At 44.3% G+C, this 27,227-nt stretch overlaps 1 protein-coding gene and 1 long non-coding RNA gene across 4 annotated transcripts; one reads left to right on the top strand and one right to left on the bottom strand.

Moving 5' to 3' along the window:
* Positions 1–2,031: 2,031 nt before the first annotated feature.
* Sri (sorcin) lies at positions 2,032–26,911 on the top strand. Of its 3 annotated transcripts, none has more exons than XM_087659219.1 (8): positions 2,032–2,298; positions 13,281–13,364; positions 15,068–15,137; positions 18,457–18,500; positions 19,343–19,490; positions 19,712–19,825; positions 20,621–20,679; positions 25,110–26,911. In XM_087659219.1, exons 1-8 carry the CDS (start codon positions 2,293–2,295, stop codon positions 25,134–25,136), a joined length of 552 nt encoding a protein of 183 aa, XP_087515345.1. In that variant the 5' UTR covers positions 2,032–2,292; the 3' UTR covers positions 25,137–26,911. The 3 variants fall into 3 exon arrangements, with proteins under 3 accessions (XP_087515345.1, XP_087515344.1, NP_001121662.1); NM_001128190.1 differs by lacking the exon at positions 2,032–2,298 and adding an exon at positions 12,353–12,418 and having other exon boundaries at positions 25,110–25,326; XM_087659218.1 differs by lacking the exons at positions 2,032–2,298; positions 18,457–18,500 and adding an exon at positions 12,311–12,418 and having other exon boundaries at positions 15,068–15,161; positions 19,320–19,490.
* LOC147994718 (uncharacterized) lies at positions 19,632–26,911 on the bottom strand. Its single transcript, XR_015686337.1, has 3 exons — positions 24,349–26,911; positions 21,766–24,025; positions 19,632–21,672 (listed from the first exon to the last, which is right to left on the bottom strand). It is a non-coding gene; the product is annotated as an uncharacterized LOC147994718 (long non-coding RNA).
* Positions 26,912–27,227: the final 316 nt, after the last annotated feature.

Genomic DNA, 27,227 nt, shown 5'->3' with positions numbered 1-27,227 from the left:
ACACACACACACACACACACACATATGACTGTGCGGTGACTTGGATAAAAACAACCCCTATAGGCTCATATATTAGCCTGCTTAGTCCCCAGTTGATGAATTGTTTGGGGAAGACTAGGAGGTGTGCCCTTGTTGGAGGAACTGTGTCACTGGGGGTGGGCTACATCCCTAGTACCAGGCCTGCCTTCATGCTACCAAACCCCCCACCAGGATGATAATAAACTAAAGCTTTGAAAATGAAAGAAAGCCCCCAAATAAATGCTTTCCTTTATGAGAGTTCCCATGGTCACAATGTCTATACATGGCAGAAAAAAAAATAAAGACGTAAAATTCCTATAATACTTAAGTACAAACTATTTAACAAACAGCAAATCATCAGTAGCATCCCTATGTGCAAACACCAAGCACACGGATAAAGAAATCATGAAAAAAATACCATTATCAATAGTCTCAAAATATATTGGAACAAATCTTTATTAATGGCTGACATGGTAGGATCCACACCACTGTGAAAGACTTATACAATGACAACTTAAGGACATTGAACAAAGAAATTGAGGACTATACTAGAAGGTGGAAAGTTTTAATGCTTAAGGTTTTGTAGAATTATTAGTGAAAATGGTCATCTTACCAAAGCAATCTATAGATCACAATCTCCATCGAAGTAGTCCGTAACATATTTATTTGTAATACATGATTTACAAATAAAGCACATATTAATTTTTACTGTCAAATTCATAGTCAAATGATTCTTATATATGTTATTTCAAACTATTTTGTATCTATAGATGGTATTTAATCCTGATTTGCCTAATAGAATCATATCTCAATCCACCAACACTTTCCCATTAAATGTTTTGAGAATTTAATCTGATTAATGCGTTACTCTTAAATCATTTCTAATCTTCAGAAAGTGCTTAAACTAAACCAAGACTTTACTTGTGCCTTCGTTCTACAAATGGTGACAGTGTTTTTTAAAAACATTTTGCAAAGATTAGACAATTATTTAACTATGCTTTACTCCTACAAAGTTCTCAATTCACTGAACTTAACTTCATATTTTATATATTTGGTTGTGAGCCTAGCCTTTTTTTAACGGCTGAGCCATCTCTCCAGCCCAACTTCATATTTTAAACCTAAACTCAAATAACACTTTCTTGTAGCAATCGAACGTAATTAACTTTTCACAAAGCAAGTCAAGGCTTTAATTAGTTGACAAAATTTAAATTCTGGGAGAATATTTCCTTTGTTTGTACAATGTATACTAAAATGACTGAAGACATACAATTTAAACTTTAATACGGCCTATCAACTTTTTCTCCAATGTTTCTGCAATAAAGCATTTTGTTTATAATGGGAATAGATTTCCATATTATCAGTGTTCCTACCGTTCAGTCCAAGCTACTAACATAGTGTGATGATCTCTAAACTGGATGACATAGTTCAAATAGAGCGAAATGTAGGTCTTTGAAGACATTAAGGTTGTTTTAATGTCTGGAAATCTCAAGCAACTGTAATGACTTCCACTCTTGGAAACTGAACAGAGGAGAACACATAATGCACTTGATCCAACTGATAACGGCTCCAGGAGAGCAAGACCAAGGCTAAGTGAGAATTGGCTTCCAGAAACAAACACTCAGCAAACACAGCACAGTTTATTGAGGGAACAGGATGAACTTTGGGAACCTGAAAAACGAATTTGAAACTTTTCAGACAGCAACACTGGTTTATGATGGAAATACTTAATCTATATTTTCATAATGACATTCATATTTTTGACTAAGCTAAAAGAAGGCCGGGGTTTTAGAAAAAAATAAAATATAATATTAATTCTACTTAACAACAAGCTGACAAAATCCCTGAGATTTGGCTTTCAGCAGCCAGTAGGAGCCAACTCTCACCATCTCCGCTACAATGCCCAGCTTTACGATTGTCAGAAGATTATTTTTTAATAGAGGTAATAATTGGAACTGTATGTCTAATATTGACGTGTGTGTGTGTGTGTGTGTGTGTGTGTGTGTGTGTGTGTGTGTGTGTGTAAATACTGTTGCTGCTGGCTTTTAGTTGTCCTGGCTAGGATTTTTTTTTCCACTGAAGCAAGTGTATTTCATAAAACCTCATCAGCGCCTATGGGAAGTCTGAACTTGGTTATAGTTGGTTACTGATTGCCAAGGATAAAGAGGGAAATGACTGTTAAGGTTCAGAGTTCTTGATTCCATAGTTGTGAGGTCAACAAGCAGGGACACAGGCCTCTAAGAATCACCACTTCTACCTGTAAAGCCTCACTGCAAGATGCACGTAAGTAAAAACTGTGGGTTTAACACTAGACAGTGCCTTACAACTCATGTTTCCAACTCCACTACCAGGATGAGAAAGTTTCTTAGCACTTGTGATCCTAGTGACACGCTGTTTCTCAGGCAGAGTGTCTGCAAAGTTTATTTCTATAAAATACCTTCTGAGTGCTCTAGAGGGCGGCTTAAATGTAAGAATAAAGCCTAAAATTAGCAATCATGGTAAAGAAAAGTATTTAAGAATAAAATATGTCTTTGTATCCTTGGAATTTCCAAGAAATGTAGGATGAGAAAGAGAAATATAGGATGAGAAAGAGAAATGTAGAATCTTGAACTGTGTAGCTCCTTGGTTTCCAAAGAATTCAAGCCTCTCTTTTCACTTGAAAGTTACCCTTTTCGTTTTAAAAGATAGAAACAGTACAGGGTCCTTCATAAAACAAGAGTTTCAGCAAATTTAATAAACTATATACATAAATAAATATGTGTAACTAATATATATATATATAACTAAAGGTGATATATCTAGTTCTGATACGTTTTAGATGGGTACATATTTATTCTGTGTGGAATCTTAACTATCTCTTTGTTCTCGTGCATAATAATTTAGAATATGGAGTATTCTATTTCACCTTAACTTAGCTTCTATTTCACCTTAACTTAGCTTCGTTTGCCAAAATAGTAATGACATAATTTCTGCTTCTCAAGCAAAATACAGAAATGGTATCAGAGTTAACCGAGGGTCCTTTCCCAGCTTCACCGTCTTCTCTCTACATGAAAACAGGCAAGGGGCTTCTGGAAGAGTTTTGTGTAAGCTAAGAAATATCCTTCTTTTTCTTATTGCTGGGAATGGAACCAGTACTTCACTCATGATAGACCAGCTTCCTATTATCTGTTCAACAAGTACATCATTTTGTTTTAAAAATAACTTACTGCTCAGCCCACACAATGTTACCTGTATGTACGCGAACTCAGAGCTGACCAGACGATGTTAGGTAACCAACTGGTATGCTCTTCCCCGTGAAGCCTTTCTCTCATTCTCAGCATGTCTTTGCTCCCAGTTTTTTTCTTCCAATTCTTTGTCCAGGATTCAGGCCCCATGAGATTTCCCCCCCCCTTCTATGTAGGCATGTCTGTGGGTGCATCCCCTTCTGTGTTAGTCTATTGGTGAGTTACTGTTGTTCAGGTCTTGTTTAGGCAGTAACGATGGTGAGACTTCATGGGTATAGATTCTCTGACATTTCTAGGAGACACAGTCTCACAGAGTAGTTCCTGTTCCTCTGGCGCTAACAATCTTTCTGCTCCCCTTTTGGAATGATTCCTGAGCTGAGGTGAGGTTTGTATCTATGTATTTAGCAAGAGGAGGGGAAGGGGAAGGGAAAGAGAGGGGAGAGGGAGAGTTTGTAACAAAACTAAAATAAAAGAAATAAATAAAGAAAAATAGGCCGTAAATTTGAGAGACAGCATGGCTGGGCACATAGGAAGTTTTAGAGGATAAAGAAGTGGGTTACGGTGTGATTATATGATATAATTCCAAAAGTATTATTTAGAGAAATGCAAAAATGAAATCCCTTACTGCTGACTTAGGTGTCACCCTCATACACATATACTTTCTGGAATCCCGGTTACAAGCAGTTACTCTGCCGTCTCTAGAGCCCTAATTTGAAACTGTTCTTCCTTTCTTCCCTCCCCACTCATACCATTGACCCCCGCATCAATGGTGTGGACGTCAATAGAAACTCTCTCCTCTCCTTTCCTCCCATGGCCTGGTTTATCACTTCCCTTCTGATTCTGCACTGACCTGGTGACTTCAGGATTGACGATACAATGACTAAGGTGGTATGGGATACTCTCAGTCCTCCTTTCACAAGTCTACCCTGGCTTTAGACTTGACCTTCCTCACAAGACAAAGAAGTCTGACTGGGAAAGAAGCGTAAAGTCACTCTTTTTGAAAGAATATGTTCCTGGTTGCAGACAAGCTGCAGATAGAAACCAGCCCCCTTAAGGGTTCACTCTGTACAGCAGACCAATGTTAGGGACATTAGTCCACGTTCATCTCTGTTGCTAAACATAAGCTAATTTTTACTTAGGGAGAGGCCAACACACTCTTCCCCTCTCTTCCTTGTTGGCAAACTATTTTTGTACACTGTGTAAACTTTACCCTTGTATTATATCTCAAATGCTGATTTCTTTATCCCATTATCTGGTTTCAATCTGGACATGGTTTTGTTATGTCTATTCTTAAAAGCTCCTCTCCCAAGTTTGTATAAACATTGCTCCTCATTCATTCTCTGCCTTGCCGATAAAAGCCAACGAGCCAGTGCAGAGCCTTAGAGAGAATAAGGTGGGACTTCCAGCTCTAGGAAGGGTAGAGAAAGAGGGAAGGCGGGAGGGGAGCTGCAAGTAAAGGTCAAGGAAGCATCAGAAGAAGAGTGCTGGGAGGAGAAAGGATCACAAGTAAGATGGTAATGTTGTCCCGGAGGAAGCCTGACCAGCTTGGAGGTTTGGAATGTGTTAATATTGCTCAGTATTTGGCTAAAGGCAATTACCAGGCCAGGTAGTCACAGGAAGATCAAATTCCCCGTACAGGGCCACCAATGTTGTGGTAGAAATCCCGGTGTCCAGACAGACTACACCAAGCTAACATGGTTCCACATGGAAAGGTTTAATGAGAGAAGAAGAGTAGAAGAGGAGAGGGATAGAGGCTGGCCATGAGCACATGGAGGGAAGGCGGGGAGGGGAATGGGGAGAGAAGGGACAAAGGGGAAGAGGGCAAGAGCAAGAGAGCAGAGAAGAAAGAGAATGAGGAGGGGGCAAGCAGCCCCCTTTTATAGTGCCAGGCTCAGCTGGCTGTTGCCAGGTAACTGTGGGGCGGAGCATACCTGGCTGTTGCCAGGTAACTGTGGGGGGCGGAGCTTAGACAGAATACCAATATTAATAAATCATATCTCTGGGTGGTGATTTGGGGAATTAGCTGGCTAATGAATAACTATTGCTGGACTTATTTTGTGAATCTACAGTAATATAAAAATCATTTAACACTCCCTGTTCCCAAATATGGTGATGGTAACATGCATAAAGTGTGAACACTTATATCTAGGACCAATTCACCCCAAATGCCCATAACCCAGTCTGACCTCAGAAACAAAGCAGACCTGCTTAGTCCTCAGAGAAAGTGTAGAGGCACAAAAATAAGCACAAATTTGGTTTATGGCCAGTTTTTAAAAATTTATTTCTCCACCTCCTTTTAATCATACTATAATAATTTATACTTTGTTCATCAAAAGTAATGGTCTGCCCTAAAAAAGGACTCTTATCATTGGTGGTAATATAGCTCCTTAAGTGTCCATTGCTTTAAACAAGTGCTTCAGATGTAATAGTCTGAATTTTTATTGTAAGCCTTTTCAGTTTAATCTTTCAATGTTTTATTGATTCCTTTTGAGTTTCACATCATGCACCCCAGTCCCACTCCTCTCCCCATCTCATTGTATCTGGCCTCTGCCCTTGCAACCTCCCCGCCCAAAGAAAGTTAAACAACAAACAAAGCATCTCACTGTAGAAGCTATAGTGTGTCAGCGCGTCCCACTGTATATTTCCCTGTCCGAATATCTTCGCTTGCAAATGTTCAGTGCAATATGTCATTGGTCTGGCTGGAGGTCTCTGGCTTCTGTCACACCATCAATATAGTATCCTCAGTGGGACTCCTCCAAGTTATCTGTTGTTGCCATAGCTTTAACTCAGCAAGACTGGCACTTTCGTCCTGTCTATAGCCCATCAATGTCATGTGGTTGCAAGTGGGTATCTGGGTGTCTTTCCATGCCTGGTGGCAGGCAAGTGTCTGAATTTCTTCCTTCTCCCACATTGCAGTTGGCCCTCTAGATACTGTGATTTCTAAAATATATTCTTTCAAAGAGTAGGAATTTTTCTCAATTCTTTTTTGAGAATTTTCCACTTTAAATTTTATTTATTATTATTTTGGTGTGTGTGTGTGTGTGTGTGTGTGTGTGTGTGTGTGTGTGTATGATTCACGTGATATGAGGGCCATGTGTATCACAACACATGTATGGCCATCAAAGCACAGCTTTGTAGAACTGTATTAGTGAATAGAAGATGACCTTCTACTCATTGCCATGAACAGAGCTCAATCAGTGATGTAATTTTGTTTATGGGATGGTAACGCCCATCATGGATGGTTTACATTCCTGTGCACAGTGCTTACTGGCTCCCCAGAATATTACAGGTGATGATACATTATTAACCACAGCTAGTCAATAGGCTTTTCAGCCGCAATGGAAACACTAACCATGTGTACTATTAAACATGTGACACAAGGAACTGAAATTTTAATTTAAATAGCATTGATAACTAGTGACTCCCTTGTTCAGTGGTGTAAGAACAGTCTCATATATGTTGTCCTCCCTGGATCTCAGAGAAAGCTAGTATACTTTATTTGCCTGGAATAGCCAGTATAGGTGAGATAAATTATCATTATACAACACACAGCAATGCCCGGTGGCAAATGCCCCATGTTAGATTATTAGATTATTCCCACTTCCCAGAATAAAGAACCCAGAGTCCAGGGCTTGTTCTCTCTGTCTTCACATTAGCAGAAGCAAGCAAGGTACCCCATCCTTCCCACACTCACGCTGTTCGATCTTCTTTCTAGCTCTTTTCTGTTCCAACAGATAATGACTGAGGAGAGAACCAGTTAGATGGCTCAGTAGATGAAGGTGCTTTCTGGGCAAAACTGTTGACTTGAATTCAGGTCTCACTTTCGTGGGAAAGGACATGGGTTTGGAATTAATTACCCTTCTGATTATCAGATATTCATTCCCACCCAAACTTGGAGATCTGAGTTTTTCCACAATGGAATAATATGTGCTTTCCTTATTTCCTTCTCTGTCTCTTTTGTTTTTGTTGTTGTTGTTGTTGCTATGTGTATGTGGTGCTGAGGATGAAAACCAGGGCCTGTGTTCACTAACAAAGTGTTCTAACACAGACTTATATCCCCTGCCCCAGATAGAAGTCTTTTTTTTTTTTATTAACTTGAGTATTTCTTATTTACATTTCGAGTGTTATTCCCTTTCCCGGTTTCTGGGCAAACATTCCCCTCCCCCTCCTCTTCCTTATGGGTATTCCCCTCCCCACCCTCCCCCCATTGCCGCCCTCCCCCCAACAATCACATTCACTGGGGGTTCAGTCTTAGCAGGACCCAGGGCTTCCCCTTCCACTGGTGCTCTTACTAGGCTATTCATTGCTACCTATGAGGTCAGAGTCCAGGGTCAGTCCATGTATAGTCTTTGGGTAGTGGCTTAGTCCCTGGAAGCTCTGGTTGCTTGACAATGTTGTTCATATGGGGTCTCGAGCCCCTTCAAGCTCTTTAGATAACAAGTTGATTCGTCCAGATTACAACCAGGAGGAAGCTGAGCCGTTACGCTGTCATGTACAGTGCTCACTTCCTCCCCATACACTGGACCTGTGATTGCATCAAGGGAAGGAAATGGTGGCATACTACAGTTACAGGGCGACACAGTCCCTTCCCCCACTGCAGATAAGGAAGTTCTGCCTGAACGTTCTGTATAACGTGGGTGTTAACCCTGCTTTAGGGATTGACTGCTACCTTTTGTTTTGAAAACACGCGTAGAGACAGGTCTCAGAGGGAATATCAGAAAAGAATAGAATCCCGTCTTTGTTTGCTTTCTATCGCCGTAACAGAATACCCAAGACAAACAACTTATGAAGCAAACTTATCCTGGAATGACTGCAAGGAAAAACATTGGCTCAGGGCCCCCAAGACCAAGTTCTTAGCACAAAGGAGATTATTTGCTCCAGAGAAACAGAGGGAAGTGAACAAGAGACAGGACATAGAAGGTGAGGGAGAAGATGAACAAGGGAGTGTAGGAATTGGGTATTTGTTCTGTAGGACCAAGGACTGCCTCTTGATAGGGAGGAGACAGACATAGCCCATAGGCAAATGGTGACTTCTAAAAGTACAAGGGGAAACCCTGTGTTGGGATGATGCCTCTGATTTTAATTGGGCATGTTAATTATGTGAGCCAAAGGTGACGTTTGATTGCTGGACTTCGATTCTTTGATAGCTGGGCCTTGGTAGTCAGCCTTCAGGGGAGGAAGTGGAATAGACACTGGGCTAGCTTTTTTTTTTTTTTAAAGATTTATTTATTATATATGAGCACACTGTAGCAGTCTTTTAGACACACCAGAAGAGGGCATCAGATCCCATTCCAGATGGTCGTGAGCCACCATATGGTTGCTGGGATTTGACCTCAGGACCTCTGGAAGAGCAGTCAGTGCTCTTAACCTCTGAGCCATGTCTCCAGCCCCTGGGCTAGCTTTAAGAGTGTGATTTAATAAAGTGTTTAGGGAAGGAATGAGAGAGAAGGGCAAGGCCTGCCAGAGTCAGGCTTCCCACACTTGAGCTGCCCAGAGTCCCTTTAATGACTAGGGTGGCCAACAGAGAAAGCAGGGAAGGAGCCAGGGGCCAGCATACCCTTAGGTGACTTAGCATCCTTCCACCAAAGTTTTACCTCTGAAATGCTGCCCCTGCCCCCTTCGGTGGTAGCACTTCAGGCTGGAGATCAAACTTACAACAGATGGCCTTTGGAGGGCATAACCATAACCTCTTCTCAGAGACAAAGCCAAACAACGTCAGGGCTTTTACTCAGAAGGGCAAAATGATGATGTTCAGCTAGGTCAGCCTTCAAGAATGTGGGTCGCTCACTGGCCTTGTCCCCTCTCTCTCTCTCTCTCTCTCTCTCTCTCTCTCTCTCTCTCTCTCTCTCTCTCTCTCTCTCTCTCTGTCATCTGTAAAACAGTGTGGTTAGCCAAGACATCACAAAGGTTTCTCTTCTCAAGGTAACCGATATCCTTCTAGGTTTAAAATTGAAACGCCTCTCCTCAGCCTGTCCTTACCCACAGCCCTCAGTCAGCGTGGCCTGCCCGACTCACTCCCTGAAGCCTTGTGTAAGACTCGGTTTTCTAGGATGAATGATACTATTCTGGCTCCCGTGAGAAAGCCCCCTTCCGTAGAAACGCAGAGTGTGGTGCTCTGTTGCTGAGTTTTTCAGAAGGCTCCTGGATGGCAGTGCCTGTATCTAGGACTCAGGGTTTGGAGATTTAGGGATAAGAATGTGTTCTTATTCTGCTGGGGTTTTTCAACTTGATTCAAATTAAAATGAAACAGGGTGGGAGTGGGCTATCCTCTTTCCTCGGTTTCTACTTAAGGATAAGGTAAGTTGATCTTGTGAAGGTAGACATGAGGATCTTTGTGAAGTTGTTTTATCTCTCGGGTGCTTTATCTGTAGCGTCCTAATGCCTCAGCTCTACCATAAGGAAAAGCACGATGGTGCTTGGTGTCCTTATAGTCTGTTTCTATTGCAAATACTTAGGCTTTAAACTTATCCTGAGAGTCGAAACCTGGTAGGCAACCTTGGGAAAGTTACTTGCTACTCAGTTTCCTAATCTATAAAATATAATTACATCTTCTTCCGATGGTGTAATGCCGCAAGGAAGCATCTCTCATGACACTTGGCACGTGCCAAGAATGTGAGAAGTTGCTTATTTCATCCCATCTCCATGCCGCCTGTGAAAATAAATACAAAAACCATGAAAGACGACACGATGATGGCACTTCAGTTTTTGCCATGGTGATATAGAATATTTATCCTTTCATGAATCGATTAGGTTCTGTAATGCTCAGCCTATGAATGAAAGGGTTTGCACTGCGTGGGTAAACATCGAAAGGACAGCCTGTCATACTCCTGGGGGCATACACAAGGTGGGAGGCAGGCAAGTCATGGTCTCGAAGTGCTGCTCTCACACATCTCATTCATCAGTGGGCAGATTCTAATCACAGGTTCTTACTCTGGGGAAGTCATTATTCCTCGGGGTGACTCATCTACGAATACAATAGACTTGATCTTAGAACAGGCAAAATTGTTTGCTAAGGGCCGTACTTCTTGAGTCATAAGCTTGCCATGGCTTACGAACTTCTGCCCGAGGGTCACATCTGGCCGCCTCTGTTGGAGTACATCTGAGAGCTGGGAATGATATTTCTTCCTGTCTTTAAAAGACAGGAAGGAAATAGTTATCCTGACATTCAACAACTCTATTAGATTCAATGAATAAAGTTGTTCTGGAAAACAGCCACACTTTTGACATATGTTCTGTCCTCAGATAGTGCCAGGCTATGAGAGCCAAGATGCCACTACAGGGAGCATGGGATGGAAAATATCTACTTTCTGGACATTTTCTCCCCACCCCTAACCCCAGGGGCAGAGCTAGAGTACCTAGTGCCATAGCCCAGCTTTGAACTCATATTCTCCTTTCCTTGCTGTCCCTCAGCTCTTGTTTCTGAATTTCATAATAAAAGCACCTATCTCAAAGAACTTTATAAGGACTACACAAACAGGTAAAGTGTTTTGAAGGTCTGACATCTGACACTCATTAATTACTTTGTGTGTGCCACACACACACACACACACACACACACACATTTATCTTTGTTGTAACTATTAGTTGCCACATATTTTTTTCCTGAACCTGAAACAGCAAGGGCATACTAATTTGCCGGCAATCACTGTAAAGATTTCATTTACAGCCCTCCATTAAAATTCGCTTGTTAAGGGAGAAGGAGTGACCAGAGCCTAATGACTATTAATGTAACAATTAGCATAGTCACTTACCAGACAAATGAATCCTGCATTAGTTACCAACACTTTATCAGGGACACATATTTTTTTGTGTTCTTTTAAACATGAGTCCTGAAAGAGCTTAAATTCAAGTGTGAGTTCAGTGCTGATCATCTAGCTGGTTAAAAAGTTCCACAATGCAGGACAAGACCTCAAAATGCCTAATCAATGACCATGGTATTTGAAAACAGTAATTTTATCTCCGGAGGCAGACATAATCCAAGCCACACCTTTGTCATGTGATCATAAGGACTATTTAGAATTTTTCTCAGTATTCATAACTTTCATGTTTTTGGAGTTTATGTACCCAAAGAGAACTTGAGAGAAGTTAAGGTCTCACACTGTGATCAGTTTTGTTTATTAAAGTATTTCTCAAAATGTTAAAAACAAAACAAAACAAAAAACCAGGCAGCCACAGTGACTCATCTGGAGGCTGAGGCCATGAGAGAATAGCCTGAGAACCCGGGCCTCAAAAGAAAAGAGTAAGAGCAAACAATCAAAAACAATCAATCAATCAATCAAACAAACAAATAAACAAAAAACAGTTCAGTCCTTTACAGTCAAGGGCAAGCAAACAATTATCTCTTGAAAATTGCGCTGAAAGCCGAAAAAGAAACTGAACCATCTTCTGAACAACCCAAGTGAGTTACACATCCTTTTCAGTAAGGTTCACCATCACGGATGTTTCTATTTGAAACATCCAGAAAATTAAACAATTCAATATTCCACGAATGATCTGGGTGAGGCTCTCCTGCCTAGAAAATGCCCTCTTCTACCCCACCGCACACATCCACGCCTAGCAATCACACCTGAGCTGCACCCAGCTTAACAGTTGGCAAAGAAACAGGCCACCGTCATTCAAAGCAAAAAGCTCTCTTGCAAGGTCAAGTTTCACCTGGCTATCAAAGGTTCTTTCCTATTTTGCAAAGTGTCCCCTTCACCCACTGGAGTTGTTCTTCCCATTCCTACAACTGTGCACATCGTCCTTATCCCATCCTCCCTATCCAATAACTTGGTGTAAATAGTAAATAAATGTTCCACAAAATAGCACAGTAGGAGGAAGAAGAAAATCCCCTAGCGGTGCCTGGATGTCGGAATGTGCCACTAGACGGAGAGGGAGATTAGGTCCTGCTATAAACTCGTTTGGGGTCCTGGGTCATCGTCTGGCCATGGGTCGCACGCTGTGCTAACACTGCACGGAGGCATCAGGGTGCGGGCGGCACTCCGGGTGGAGCAGGGCGATCAGGGTGGATGGCGGCGGGCGGCGGAAGGCGGGCGGCGTCCCCCACGGGGCCTGGTGGTGCGCTCCGGGGCGGCTCTGGGCCGACGGGCCGAGCAGCAACCACACAGGGCGGAGGCGCAGTCTGCACCATGTCGTATCCCGGGCACCCTGGCGCTGGCGGAGGGTACTACCCAGGCGGGGTAAGTGCAGCGGGTGAGGGCACAGCAGCCTCTCGGCTCCAGGGACTGGAGGGCGCCACGGACGCGCGGGAGGAGGCGCCGCGGGCGGTCCCAGACGCTCCCTGGGAGTTCGCCTGGACCCTGATGTCCAGCCTTGGCCCCACTCCATATTTCTTCCCCATCTTTTCCTTGTGCCTTTCCCGGGCCCACAGGTGGGTGGGCTGCGACCCGGGAAGCCTACTCTGTGAGTCGGTTATGTGGCGTGAGATAGTGCAAACTGGGTGTTGACTTCCTGCTCTCTCTCGGAATGTCCCCAAGCAACAACAGCCATCTTGATGTAGAATGGTTCTGTGGTCACTCCCTGGAAAAGAAAGTGACAGGTCGGCCAGAAAGACTGGAGAAATAAGCTGAAGTCCTAGAGGAAGACCACTTCGCCAGATGTTGGAGATGTACTGTCAGAGACTGAAGCACCCTCATCTTAGATACAAACGGACCATCCTTCTTCCCAAGCCACACCTGTCAGCCCTGTACTAACTCCAGCCTTACCTAGTACTTCAAGTACTTTTAAAACACTACTAAAGCTGTAATAAACCATCAGGAACACAATCCCGAGCCTAAGCTAGTTAATAGGGATTTTAAAGTGGCTTCCCATATAATGGCATCACCTTCATGGAGATTTATTTTGGACCAAGTCTCCAGCTTTTAATGTCAAAGGAGCAGGAGTGGAAAAGCCTGGTGGGTCACTGAGCCGGAGTGTGGTGTGGTGTGGCGGTGGGGAATTAGAGGCTGTGAAGGCCACACGGTGTCAATTGTACAAAAGCCTTGCATGGTGAAAGAGTAGACTCAATTCTGTGTCTGATGCCTTTATGTTTCTTTTTCACAGTGTGGAGGGGCTCCTGGGGGGCCTGTGTTCCCTGGACACACTCAGGACCCGCTCTATGGTTACTTTGCTGCTGTGGCTGGACAGGTTAGCCTTTCTTTTGTTATTGAGGAATTGTTATATTCTGCTTGTGTTAGCATTTCTTGCAGGGGCACAAAACTATCTTTGCCCTGGAAGTGAGTCCCTTTGCCTGAAAAAAAAGAAAGAGGAGAAGGAAATGAAAGCATTGTTTTAGATCTGAACAAAGCAGGACAGAGTGTTTGTTGTGTGTATTGATAACAGATCGGATTAAAACTAAACTTGTGATTAAACTGGGGTTCGATTGACCCGAAGGGGGATTATGAAAATACTTCGAAGATCTACAAAGTTTAAAGGTGCCTTTAGGACTGAATTATCAGGGCAGAGCAAGGGCTGCTTACAGAAAAGAAGTTCAAAATCTGAACATAAAACTGTGGCTTGCCCAACCTAAAAGCACATATCGATGATTAATGATTCTATAGCTCCATTACGACTGATAGCTACTTTCAGTTGAATCCGATAATTAATCGTTTACCCACAAAGGAGGTAGAGAAGTTCTGTAAAAGAGCTTCCAAGCACAAGAGTGACTGTCACTATTAGGAAGGTGGCCTCTACCCTAGGTGCAGATGCTCCTGTGAGGCTAGCTTTCTATGCCCTTTTTAGGTGTTGTGGCTGGATGACCCACAGAAGGAATGCAGGTCAGCGAGTCCTAAGGCCCACTTCCTCACTCAGAGAGTTTTATGACAGATGCCTATGGCTACTGTGGGGAAGGACACGTGCCTGCCTTGCAAGGTCACTGTGTTTGGTAAATATTCAGGGATATAATCCAGATGTGTCCAGAGAGGACCTTCCTACTTATTCACCTTAGACTTGTTTTAAACAAGAGTCCAAAAGAATGAGATCGTGATTTTAAAAAACCAACCAAACATAAACAAACAAAAAGTGCTCTAGAATATGCTAAGCAAAATCTTCCAGCCGCCTCGGATGAGGTGGTGCTCTAAGAAACCCGACTTTGAGAATTTGAATGGAAAATTGAGTCGAAGACTGGGAAACTTTCCTCTCGAGTGTCTACTTAATCTGTTATTGATCCGTGTCTTTGAAACCACAAGACGAAAGCACACCTCAAGGCAAGCATTCTTAGATTGCCAGTGTCTTCAAGCATGTAAGCAACTCCACCTGCTTGGCTTTCAGTAGCACTGGCCTCTATTTCACACATTCATCTTCTTGCAAATTATTGATCCCGTCCCTATTTATAACGCGATGGCTCTCACCAACTCGGATTTATATATTTTATTTAAAATCCCTAGAAGTGTTGTGTGTCTTATTCTGACCTCAGTCAGTAGGTATTGGTATCTATATAATTGTGCTCGGAAAACCCTGTCTCCCGAGTCAAGTTGACCCAAGGGCCTCTTTCTCCTTGGACCTGACCTTGTATTTCCTGATGCTTAAAAGTCTATGATAGACCCTACTTCCCCACTCTTTCAAAAAGGGGGTTGGAGGGCTATGGTTTTAAACAACTCTGTGAAATAATTTTAAAGTGGTTGATGTTGATAGCTTCTTGGGTCAAACTGGGTGCGGGCTGTTTGCCATGGCAAATATTCTCTCACCATTGGATTATTTTTGGAATTAGGGTAGGGAGAATTTTGAAAGGGGTTCCTCTAAAGAAATGCTACATATAACTAACTACTTTCTCCTGTCAGTGCTGCTTAGGGACTTGAAAATGCAAATCACCGCTCTGATTTCCTCTCTCGGTTTTTGTTTCTTTTTTAAAGGACGGACAAATTGATGCTGACGAGTTGCAGCGATGCCTAACTCAGTCTGGCATAGCGGGAGGATACAAACGTAAGCCTTGGGATCTTTCTAACCGTATTCTTGTTCTCTGTACCTCGGCGGCGGCGGACGGCAATTGTTCCTTTAAAGAAATCAGACTTTTCTCATCCATCGAGCTATTATTTTAAAAGGTTCATAGAGCATAGTTCCTAGCAGGTTCCCTGTATTCCGGGACCATTCAAACCAGTGAGACAATTTGGGCAGCCTCCCACACGGAGGACAAGTTAGGGTGCTGAAATGGAATCCACCAGGTCAGGTATCATTAATGCTAAGTGCTAACAGGCACCAGTGACTTTGCCAAGTGCTTGCTCTATCCTAACTCTGGTGGCACTGAGAGAGTGGCCAGTCTGGCTGTCTGATCTCTGGGCCCTGGGCTTACCTGGTAATACAAACACTTGCCGGCCATGACGTCGCCTAGGTCATTCTTTCTGTCACCTGAGAAGATGTGTTCATGCTGAGGACAGAGTCCCCTTCCTGCTTTCGCTCCATGCCAGCCTTCTGCTCCCTCCTCTGTCCTTTACAGACAGTATGCACTGCCCCACTGTTCATCCCACAGCCTACTGCCCTGACTTCTCAGAACTGTGCTCCGGGAAGCAAATCGGAAAGTAAACGTTGCAAAGGTGTTGAATCCTGGCTGAGGCTTATTATCCCACGTGCCCTGGGCTGGTTGGTTGGTTTGGTTTGTTTCATTTTGTTTTAAATCTAATCTTGACCACGAGAAGTGTCTGGGGTAAATAATAAATACTGTCTTGGCCCGACTGGGCCACCTTCTAACTTCTTTGCACTTGTTAACGAAGTCAGAACATCAGATGGGCCCCTCCACTTTATAGCAAGCGGTAAGTTAAACTGCTCAGAGCTCACACCTGAGGACTGGCACTGTAGCTCTCAGCTAGTTGGGAAATCAGTTCAAGAAGGAAGAGCTCTTGAAATTCCTGTCATGTAACTTGGTCCTACGAGCCCACTTCCTGAAACACAAGGACCATGCGATCCAGTTAGTTAGCTTAGTTCCCTGTAGTAACTCGCCATGATAAACCTCCCAACCTGTGGCTGTCGTGAGTTCCGCAGCACAGACACTGTACAGCCACCAGTCCTTTAAACACAGATTCCAAGTCGTAGGCCACAGACTTGAAAGTGGAAGGGGCAAGCGGGATGCTACAGGTCAGAACCATTCACCCCAGGAGGGGAACCCGACTTTCCAAATGGAAAGTTACCTTTTTCCTTTCCTCAGCTTCAGTGGTTCCTCCGCAAGAACCTTAACAGAAGCAGGGGGGAAGCTTCCTTCCTTGCCAGGCCTGGATCGTCGTTTCTACTGGAAGAAAAAGATGATTGAGATATGGTAGAGCGAACAAAAGCACACGGCACAAGCGAAGCACCACGTGGATAATTTTGAAACGATATGAAACTTTTAAATGCCAATAAAACCCAAAATAGTCTATTAAAAATAATAATCTACATTCCCCCTTAGCCTTAACGAATGAGGGACACGTCTACACTAAACTACAGCTCCTATCTAGGGGTGAGAATTCAGTTCACCCATCCAGTCATCCCTTCAACCCACCAGTCCATGTTTTGATGGACGGTCACACTGGGTGTGCAGAAAGAGTTCCACCTGCTGGGGGTCCCTGGGATAAATACTGAGGCTGAGATCATTACAAGAAGGCACACAGTCTAGCTTGATGGGAGTGCACCCGAAGAACTGATACGGAGGCTGAAGAAGAAACAAAATTCCAGCCACAGTGATGACAATGGGGGAGGGGCATAGGCACATAATTCAGACATATAGAACGGTGTATGCGAAAGACCCAGATGGAACACGGTTTAGTTATGGCAAAATCCCTGTGGAGATCCCGCCTGGCTGCTGAAGTGGGACAATTCATGATAAGTAGAGGTTCTGGCCTTTACCCAGAGAGCAGAGCACCCTGTAGCATTCTGTATTGGAGAACAATGCCACCCGAGCCATACAGTATATAAACCGTATAAAGAGTATAAAACAGAGTCCACTTTAAAGGTGATAAAGAGATGGTTTATTCTGAGCCAAACACGGAGGACTGTGGTTCAGGAACATGGACTCAAGTCACCTTGAATGACGTGTTCCGCTATGGCAGAAGTCACACGAACTTGTAGAGTCAAGGAGTGAAAGGAAGTTATGAACGAGGACCTTTGCCCTTTCCACTGGCGGGAAGATCAAGTGTACTGACCACATCGAAGTGGCGGCTCATAGCTTCCAGTTGTTAAAATATTCATGGCTCTAGTACTGTAGATGCTAGAGGTCTGCGAAGCACAGTGGTACATTCTAAATAGTATTTCTTCTACATGAGAGAACATTGGGTCAGATGCAGAAGTTGGGGTTATTGGCTATTAAAGTCGCCAAGTAGTCCAAGATCATTTTGGCTTGAGGATGACAGATGCTGTCTCCACAGTGTTCTGCTCAGCCAAGGATAGCAGACCGTGGTACCTTAGTATTGCTACAGATTCTTCAGACAGTTCTAGATCACAGGGACTAGGGAGTGGCTGGGTGTCTGTTAAAGAGCCCACGGAGTCCTACAGCTTAAAGAAATGACTGAATCAGCTAACTGTGGGGCTGCCAGTTGATCCTAACCCTATTTACAAGGTGATTGAATCTTGAGGGGAACAGGGATTGGGCTTCCCACAGGTATCTAGAACGTGGGCAGATATATGAATAGTACAATTTTTCAAACTGGACCATGTTTGCCTCACAGTCCCACAATGGCATAAGCCAAACGTGGTGAGCTCTGTCCCATACAAACTGAGTGGCATTTGTGTGTGTGTGTGTGTGTGTGTGTGTGTGTGTGTGTGTGTGTGTGTGTGGTAGTTAATTCTCTTTTTTTTCTTTAAATTTTTATTAAATTGGGTATTTCTCATTTACATTTCAAATGTAATTCCCTTTCCTGGTTTCCTGTCCTTAACGCTCCCCCCCTCTCCTCCCCTTCTATATGGGTGTTCCCCTCCCCATCCACCCCCCATTACGGCCCTCCCAACAATCCCCTACACTGGGGGTCAAACCTTGGCAAGACCAAGGGCTTCCCCTTCCCCTGGTGCTCTTACTAGGCTATTCATTGCTACCTATGCAGTTGGAGCCCAGGGTCAGTCCATGTATAGTCTTTGGGTAGTGGCTTAGTCCTTGGACGCTCTGATTGGTTGGCATTGTTGTTCTTATGGGGTTGCAAGTCCCTTCAGTTCTTTCAGTCCTTTCTGAGTTGCATGTTTTAAAGAGGTGAATTAATACTAGAATTCTTTATTAATTTGAATGATTCCAGTGTAGTGCGGAAATTTTGAAATTATATTGATTCGTGTACTTTATTTTCAACAGCTTTTAACCTGGAGACTTGTCGCCTTATGGTTTCAATGCTGGATGTATCCTTTACATGGCTGTCTAGAGTGTTGTTTTTCCCCCACATGGCAAAAACAAAATATTTTTCTAAAAAAAAACCTCATCTCAGGATGAAGGAACAAGTGTGCACAAAAATATTAAGTAACCACTAAAAAGCTGTGTGAAATAACTAGCTGTTAGGATATAATTTGGTATGAGAAACAGACGGGAAGTTTAGTAAGTAGAAGGGCGGTTGTTCAGGATTGCCCAAGGTGCCATGGGTGGTGTGGTGGCTCATGCCTGTAATCTTAGCACTCAGGATGCTGAGGCAGGAGGATCACTGTGAATGTGAGGGCAACATGAGCTGTCTTGCAAGTTGGAGGTAAGCCTGAGCTACAGAGATCTTCTCGAAATGGGTGGAGAGTGTGTTAGCTAGTGTTAGTGTAGTACAGCATGGGAGTGCACGAGAAGGCCGGCCAGAGGTTAGTCTCGGTTTGGCTCAGTGACACTTTCCACTGCAGTTCACTTTCTACAGGTGAAGTCCAAGGGGCTCTCAGAACCCATAACCTAGAGCACCGAGGAAATGCAGCCCAATTCCAGTAAGAAAGCTGCCTTTTAACTTATGGTGGCTTACAACGCTGTATCTTTTCCCCCCCACAGTAAATATGGGTATTCAGAGCTTTAACTCTTGCATTGATGAGGACACCACTTATCATTACTTTTTCTTATATCACACCAACAAGAATATAGACTGGCTTTTTAAAGTGCGGGCTGTCCTCCTGCCATTTTAACAGAATGCATTGAATTCCCCCTTACCCTCCTCCGTTCTCTCACGGGATCGTGAAAGGTGTGAGATGGGACAGTTCTGTCCTTGACTATAATCCAGAGAGATATGTCTGGCACGATGGGGTTCAGTGAGTTCAGAGAGCTCTGGACTGTGCTGAGTGGCTGGAGACAACACTTCATCAGCTTCGACAGTGATAGGAGTGGGACAGTGGATCCCCAGGAGCTGCAGAAGGCCCTAACCACTATGGGTTTGTATCACCAAGGGGAGCTCTCCATTAACTTATAAGTCTCTAAAGTGTGTGCTCCTTGAAGACAACCTCTCCCCCTCTCGCCCTCTCCTTCCCTTCCTTCGTCCTTCCCTCCTCCCCTCTCTCTTTCTGTCTCTAATGTTGTTTTTTTTTTATTTGGGAGTTTTGTTTTGTTTTTAACCTTCAACCTTCTCTTGCTGGGTGACTTTTCTGCCTTCCAGGGTTCAGGTTGAGCCCCCAAACCGTGAATTCAGTAGCAAAGCGGTACAGCACCAGCGGGAAGATCACCTTTGATGACTACATAGCCTGCTGTGTCAAACTGAGGGCTCTCACAGGTTTGTCCCTGAACCCATTCAGCATTACCAGGAGCTGAGAAGACCCCCCCTTTTTTTTATGGCATTAGTCATGTCTCCATACCTCTGAACTTCTGTTCTGCCCAGCTTTTTATGGTTTTAGGGGGTGATTTAGTAGACCCTTAGCACAATTATTTAAAAAAAATGGGGCGTAATATGCTTTTTAGAGGGTTTTTTAGATTACTGAGTAATCGTGGTTCATTTCATTTAAATGCTGCAAATATAGCTGTCCTTTTTGTGAGTGCATTTGTTTATGGTGCTAGGGTTACAGAGGGCTCATGCATGCTGGGTAAACTCTGAGCCACTGTGCTACCCCCACAGCCTGAGTTGTACAGTGTCAGTTGCAGAGTGCAGTTATGAGTAATTCTCTTCAACCGTGGGAGGTTTGCAAAGAACAAAATTAACGCAAGTCGTTTTTGGCCAGCAGGGCTGAAGTTGGTGGGATATTTGGTCACAGCCCACTCATCATGTCTGCTATCCATCTGCTTCCTTGCTTAAGCAGTGCACGTGCTATCACAGTGCTGAAAATCCTGTGCTTTCATAGCAGTTAAAGGGCCTTGAAGGCTAAACTGCCTTTACCAACTGAGGTTATTTTTCTAAGGTCCACAGCGAAAACAACCATTGGCCACTTTTACACATTTTCTTTGGCCTTATCCTGATTGGTTGTAGAATTTACTTGTTATTGACATTTGATCCCAGTGCCAAATAGTTAGCTCTCGTGCGTTTATAAAAGCAGTTTAGGGAAAAAAAACCACCTTTTACTATGTTGTTTTGCAGATAGCTTCCGCAGACGGGATTCTGGTCAACAAGGAGTTGTGAATTTCTCGTACGATGATGTAAGTCTCCATAAATGAGGGCTAAGTAGGAGAAAAGCTGTCCGTGAAAGGGAGTCCCTTCTGCAGTTAGCTATTAAGAATATGGACGTGGTGGTTCATGCCCTCAGGAGGCTAATGCAGATGGATTGCCATGAGTTTAAGCCAGTCTGAGCTATGTCTGTGAGACTCTGCCTAAAACAAAACAAAACAACAACAATCCCAGAAGGCATAATTGGCCGTGGTGGTTCGTGCCTGTAATCCTAGCTGAGGCTAGAGGACTATGTCAATTTCAGGCCTGGCAGTTGACTGACCAGCTCGTAGAAACAGCTCCCTGGTGGTGCTGAGACTGGGCATAGTGTACATCATAATAATGGTGAATCTGTCAGGCATGGGTAGTAGCTTGGCTGCAAATAGACAGGAGGGCCTCACTCAGGTCAGTCCTCAGGACACATGTACAAAAAGCTGAGTGTGGTGGCATCCTATTGTAACCGCAGTACTGTGGACATAGAAAATGGTGGATCCTGGGACTTGCCCACCATCCAGCCTCGTCTGCTTAGTGAATTCTAAGCCAATGAAAACACTCTTCAAAGGTGAATAGTGCCTGTGGCGTAACACTTGAGGTTGCTCTTTAGCCTCCACATGCATGTGCACCCCAACACCCAGCATGGATGACATATACACATCCTGACACACACTGTGCACCATGTACCACATACACACATCCTTACACACACCACGTATCACATATACACATCCTGACATACACCGTACCACATATACACATCCTTACACACACTATGTACCACATATACACATCCTGACACACCATGTACCAGCTATACACATCCTGACACACACTATGTACCACATACACACATCCTGACACACAGCATGCACCACATACACACATCTTTACACACACCATGTACCACATACACACATCCTGACACACAGCATGCACCACATATACACATCCTGACACACACCGTACACCATGTACCACATACACACATCCTGACACACACCATGTACCACATACACACATCCTTACACACACTACGTACCACATACACACATCCTGACACACAGCATGTACCACATATACACATCCTGACACACACCATGCACCACAGACACACATCTTTACACACACTACGTACCACATACATACATCCTTACACACACTATGTACCACATATACACATCCTGACACACAGCATGCACCACAGACACACATCCTTACACACACTATGTACCACATACACACATCCTTACACATACCATGTACCACATACACACATCCTGACACCATGTACCACATATACACATCTTGACACACATCATGCACCACATAGACACATCCTTACACACACTATGTACCACATACACACATCCTTACAGACACCATGTACCACAGACACACATCCTGACACACACCATGTACCACATACACATCCTGACACCCACCGTGCACCATGTACCACATACACACATCCTTACACACACCATGTACCACATAGACACATCCTTACACACACTATGTACCACATACACACATCCTGACACACAGCATGCACCACATATACACATCCTGACACACACTATGTACCACATACACACATCCTTACACACACCATGTGCCGCATGCACACATATACAAAGTAACAGTAAGATCTCTTTGAAAGCTGTTGTCAGACTTCAGCCAGCCGTGCTGAGATGGCCTGCAATGCAGATATTACCTCTGCTCTCACCCTGTGTCAAACAAGCATGCCACCGAGAGGCTGCCTGCAGCTGTGCTCTGCACGCCTGTGCTGTTCCTTGAGAACATACAGAGGACACCACCTTAAACCATGATTTAAAACAAGCTATTTACAGAGATACCCAATGGAATGAGAAAGACTTTGGCATTAGAGGGGACCACCAAACAGGGTTCTACGTGTCCTAATCTGGCTTCTTTGTCTCTCGAGTTAAGAACAATCAAGTCGGCTTAGCAGAACTGATGCAGGAACTAGCATTGTGTAGCTCCTTACCTGTGTTGGAGTGTAAGCTCAGGAGGGACGTGGTCTAGTGTAAGGATTCTCAACCTCTAGATGGTGACCCCTTTAATGGTAGACAATCCTTTCACAGGAGTCTCCAAAGATCGCCCCAAGGATCAGATACTTACCTTACAACTCATAACAGTGGCATAACTGTAGTTATGAAATAGCTACAAAGATGACTTTATATTTGGGGTCACCACAGCGTGAGGAGCCATATTAAAGGGGTGCAGCATTAGGAAGGTTGAGAACCACTGCTCTCGCGGACCAGGTTGGGTTGGCAGCCCTGCCTAGCAAGGTCTGATGCTGCCAGTTGTGTGATTCGGACTTGCCAGAGCGAGGTCGGCTTTTCTCTTTCTGTGTGTGCACGGCTTTGACTCTGATGAAGCAGATTTTAAAGGGTGTATTAGAAGTCACCTCCTGGAGCAGTGGGGTGAAGTCACAGTCTGGTAGTCCGTTGATAGGACAGTGTAAGCCGATTTGTTCTTGCGGGCAGGTACTTTTCACCATGACTGTTTCCAGACTCTTAACTGTTATTTGGGGATTTAAATTCTTTATCTGTTGATGGGATTCCTCCTTCCAATAAAAGTGAGAAGTCCATCAGACTTTACAAAAGTCTTCCCCACCCTTCATTTATGCATAACGTAGAAAATTGGGACTTTTTGTCATTCTTGTTCACCCTTGATGTCAAGATAGAGAACTAAAATGGAAGTTTTCCACAGGAAGACTATGGCACCACAGAGGCTAAGGCAAATCAGAGGTTATGGCACCTCAGAGGCCATGACACCTCAGAGGCCATGGCACCTCAGAGGCCATGGCACCTCAGAGGTTATGACACCTCAGAGGCCATGACACCTCAGAAGTTATGACACCTCAGAGGCCATGACACCTCAGAGGTTATGACACCTCAGAGGCCATGGCACCACAGAGGCTATGGCACCTCAGAGGCCATGTCACCTCAGAAGTTATGACACCTCAGAGGCCATGGCACCTCAGAGGCCATGACACCTCAGAAGTTATGACACCTCAGAGGCTATGGCACCTCAGAGGCCATGTCACCTCAGAAGTTATGACACCTTAGAGGCCATGACACCTCAGAGGCCATGACACCTCAGAGGTTATGGCACCTCAGAGGCCATGACACCTCAGAGGCCATGGCACCTCAGAGGCCATGGCACCTCAGAGGTTATGACACCTCAGAGGCCATGACACCTCAGAAGTTATGACACCTCAGAGGCCATGACACCTCAGAGGTTATGACACCTCAGAGGCCATGACACCTCAGAGGCCATGGCACCTCAGAGACCATGGCACCTCAGAAGTTATGACACCTCAGAGGCTATGGCACCTCAGAGGCCATGTCACCTCAGAAGTTATGACACCTTAGAGGCCATGACACCTCAGAGGCCATGACACCTCAGAGGTTATGGCACCTCAGAGGCCATGACACCTCAGAGGCCATGGCACCTCAGAGGCCATGGCACCTCAGAGGTTATGACACCTCAGAGGCCATGACACCTCAGAAGTTATGACACCTCAGAGGCCATGACACCTCAGAGGTTATGACACCTCAGAGGCCATGACACCTCAGAGGCCATGGCACCTCAGAGACCATGGCACCTCAGAAGTTATGACACCTCAGAGGCCATGACACCTCAGAGGCCATGACACCTCAGAGGCCATGACACCTCAGAGGCCATGGCACCACAGAGGCTATGGCACCTCAGAGGCCATGTCACCTCAGAAGTTATGACACCTTAGAGGCCATGACACCTCAGAGGCCATGGCACCTCAGAGGCCATGGCACCTCAGAGGCCATGACACCTCAGAGGTTATGGCACCTCAGAGGCCATGGCACCTCAGAGGCCATGGCACCTCAGAAGTTATGACACCTCAGAGGCCATGACACCTCAGAGGTTATGGCACCTCAGAGGCCATGGCACCTCAGAGGTTATGGCACCTCAGAGGCTATGCCACCTCAGAGGCCATGGCACCTCAGAGGTTATGACACCTCAGAGGCCATGACACCTCAGAGGTTATGGCACCTCAGAGGCCATGGCACCTCAGAGGTTATGGCACCTCAGAGGTTATGACACCTCAGAGGCCATGGCACCTCAGAGGTTATGACACCTCAGAGGCCATGGCACCTCAGAGGCTATGACACCTCAGAGGCCATGCCACCTCAGAGACCATGCCACCTCAGAGGCTATGCCACCTCAGAGGCTATGCCATCTCAGAGGCCATGGCACCTCAGAAGCCATGGAACCTCAGAGGCTATGACACCTCAGAGGCTATGCCACCTCAGAGGCTATGCCACCTCAGAGGCTATGCCACCTCAGAGGCCATGGCACCTCAGAAGCCATGGCACCCTCAGTACTCGGCAGACTGTAATATAACACTGGTTTCCTTTTTCAGTTCATCCAGTGTGTCATGACTGTCTAACTCAAGAGGCCGCTGTCTGAATATATTCAACATTCCAACTGGAGCCCACCTATTGCTTCCTCCTGCCCTTCAGTGCTGTGTGCAGACTCTGCCGACACACGCTCCTTGACAACTGTTGAATGGGATTATGCCTTTATCTAGAACCAAGGCTTCATTTTTAATTTTGATAATAAATTCCTTTGAAGTTTAATAGTAGAAAAACAAGTCTGTTATACCAGTCAGACCTCCTGAGCCATTATCAGTCATGCCTTATATTCCTGCTAACCCTCTTTTATATGAAGTATGCAAAATGTTTAACACATAATATATATTTTCTTGTGATATATGGAACCTTTTCATCAGACTTATCGGTTACCCTTTCTTTCCCAGGGGAATGTGGTTAAAAGTTTGTGTGGGATATGTGCAAAACCAGTGACCCTGGCCATCCGCACACTAGAAAGTGTAAGTGTTAGGACTTGCTGGTTGAAAGCCTTATGAGTAGACAGAGATACTGAATGGTTACTGTCTGCCTCTTAAAAACCTATAGTGGCAAATACTGTCACCAAGTTCTTTGTCCATCACTCCAACCTTTTGCTAATTATGCTTAAAAGTCTTGTATACTGTAAGTTTAAAACTGTCAGAAAAAGACTGGAGGGAAATAAGAATATATTAACTTTATTTTTGATTAATGAGACTCCAGATGACTTTAATTTCCTTTATATATTTCTGCATCGCCCAAATTTTTATAATGTGCATGCTTTCATTTTAAAACCGGATGTCAGGGGAGGAGAGACAGCTCAGCGGCAATTAAGAGCAAGTTCTGCTTTTGCGGAGGGAACACTGAAGTTCCCAGTGTCCATGTTGGGTGGCTTATTACTGCCTCAGGCCCCCCATAGGCACATGCGTTCACCTGCAGATACCCCAGTACAAACATATATGCACACACCTAATTAAAAAGGAATAAAAAGGGGCTGGAGAGATGGCTCAGTGGTTAAGAGCACTGGCTACTCTTCCAGAGGTCCTGAGTTCAAATCTCAGCAACCACATGGTGGCTCACAACCATCTGTAAAGAGATCTGATGCCCTCTTCTGATGTATCTGAAGACAGCTACAGTGTACTTACATATAATAAATGAATAAATTTTAAAAAAGTAATAAAAAATAAGTAAAACCAAGCAGGTTCCATTTTAAAAATTGTTGACATTCCTTTTTGAATGTCATTGGTTCATGATTTTAAATATACACAAGAAAGGGACTGAAATGAACATCTCAGTTAATGATCTAGCTTTAACTACTGGGAGTAGGGTTTTCTCACTAAATTTCTATTTTCTGATAGCTTATTACATTTTACACATGTGCATGCGTGCACACACACACACACACACACACAAACACACAGAGGAGTTTTTTTTCCAAATGTTTAAATCATTGCTGGTAATGCCTTGCTATGTATGTGTTTTAGACATTTTCTGGAAGGAGAAGACACTCAGGGTCCCCATCTTTGAACAGAAGAGACTACTTACCTTTGAGGTAGTTCTGAGTGTGCAGAAGTATGCCGATGTAAAAAGTATCCCCAGTGTTTGGTTCCTACAGTTTGGCAACGAGCAATGGTTAGCAGTCTTCTCTCGCTAGCAATGTATCTGTCTTGTTTCTTGCACCATGTGAGCATGACCTTTCAAGTGAACGACTGACTAACTTATCAGCTGGTAAAATAAACATTTCATAAGCATCTTCAGCCTCATTTCACAAGTATATGTTCAGATAGCGTTTATATATAAAATATATGCATATACTATATACTCAGTCATTTCATGAGTGTTTATTCATCCCTAACTTACTATGTGCTTAGTTAGTACTTAATGCCCAGGTTACATGTCAAAGGGGAGGCTTCCTGTGTGTCTTACAGAGGTAAGTCTGGGTTTCATTTCAATTTTTTTAAAATTCTTTAATATTTTTTACAGTCCAGTCTTTATCTGCCTCAGGGTCTGCCCTCTGACTGTTCCTCATAGCATCTCCCCACAACCCCGTCTCCAAGAGGATGTCCCCGCCCCCAACCCACCTCACCCCACCAGACCTCCCCACTCCCTGGGGCCTCAAGTCTCTCACTGAGGCC

This window comes from Rattus norvegicus, chromosome 4 (genome assembly GCF_021556685.1).
Source record: "Rattus norvegicus strain SHRSP/BbbUtx chromosome 4, alternate assembly SHRSP_T2T, whole genome shotgun sequence".
In the NCBI taxonomy this organism is placed as follows: domain Eukaryota; kingdom Metazoa; phylum Chordata; class Mammalia; order Rodentia; family Muridae; genus Rattus; species Rattus norvegicus.
This window is presented reverse-complemented; position numbering and strand designations above follow the sequence as displayed.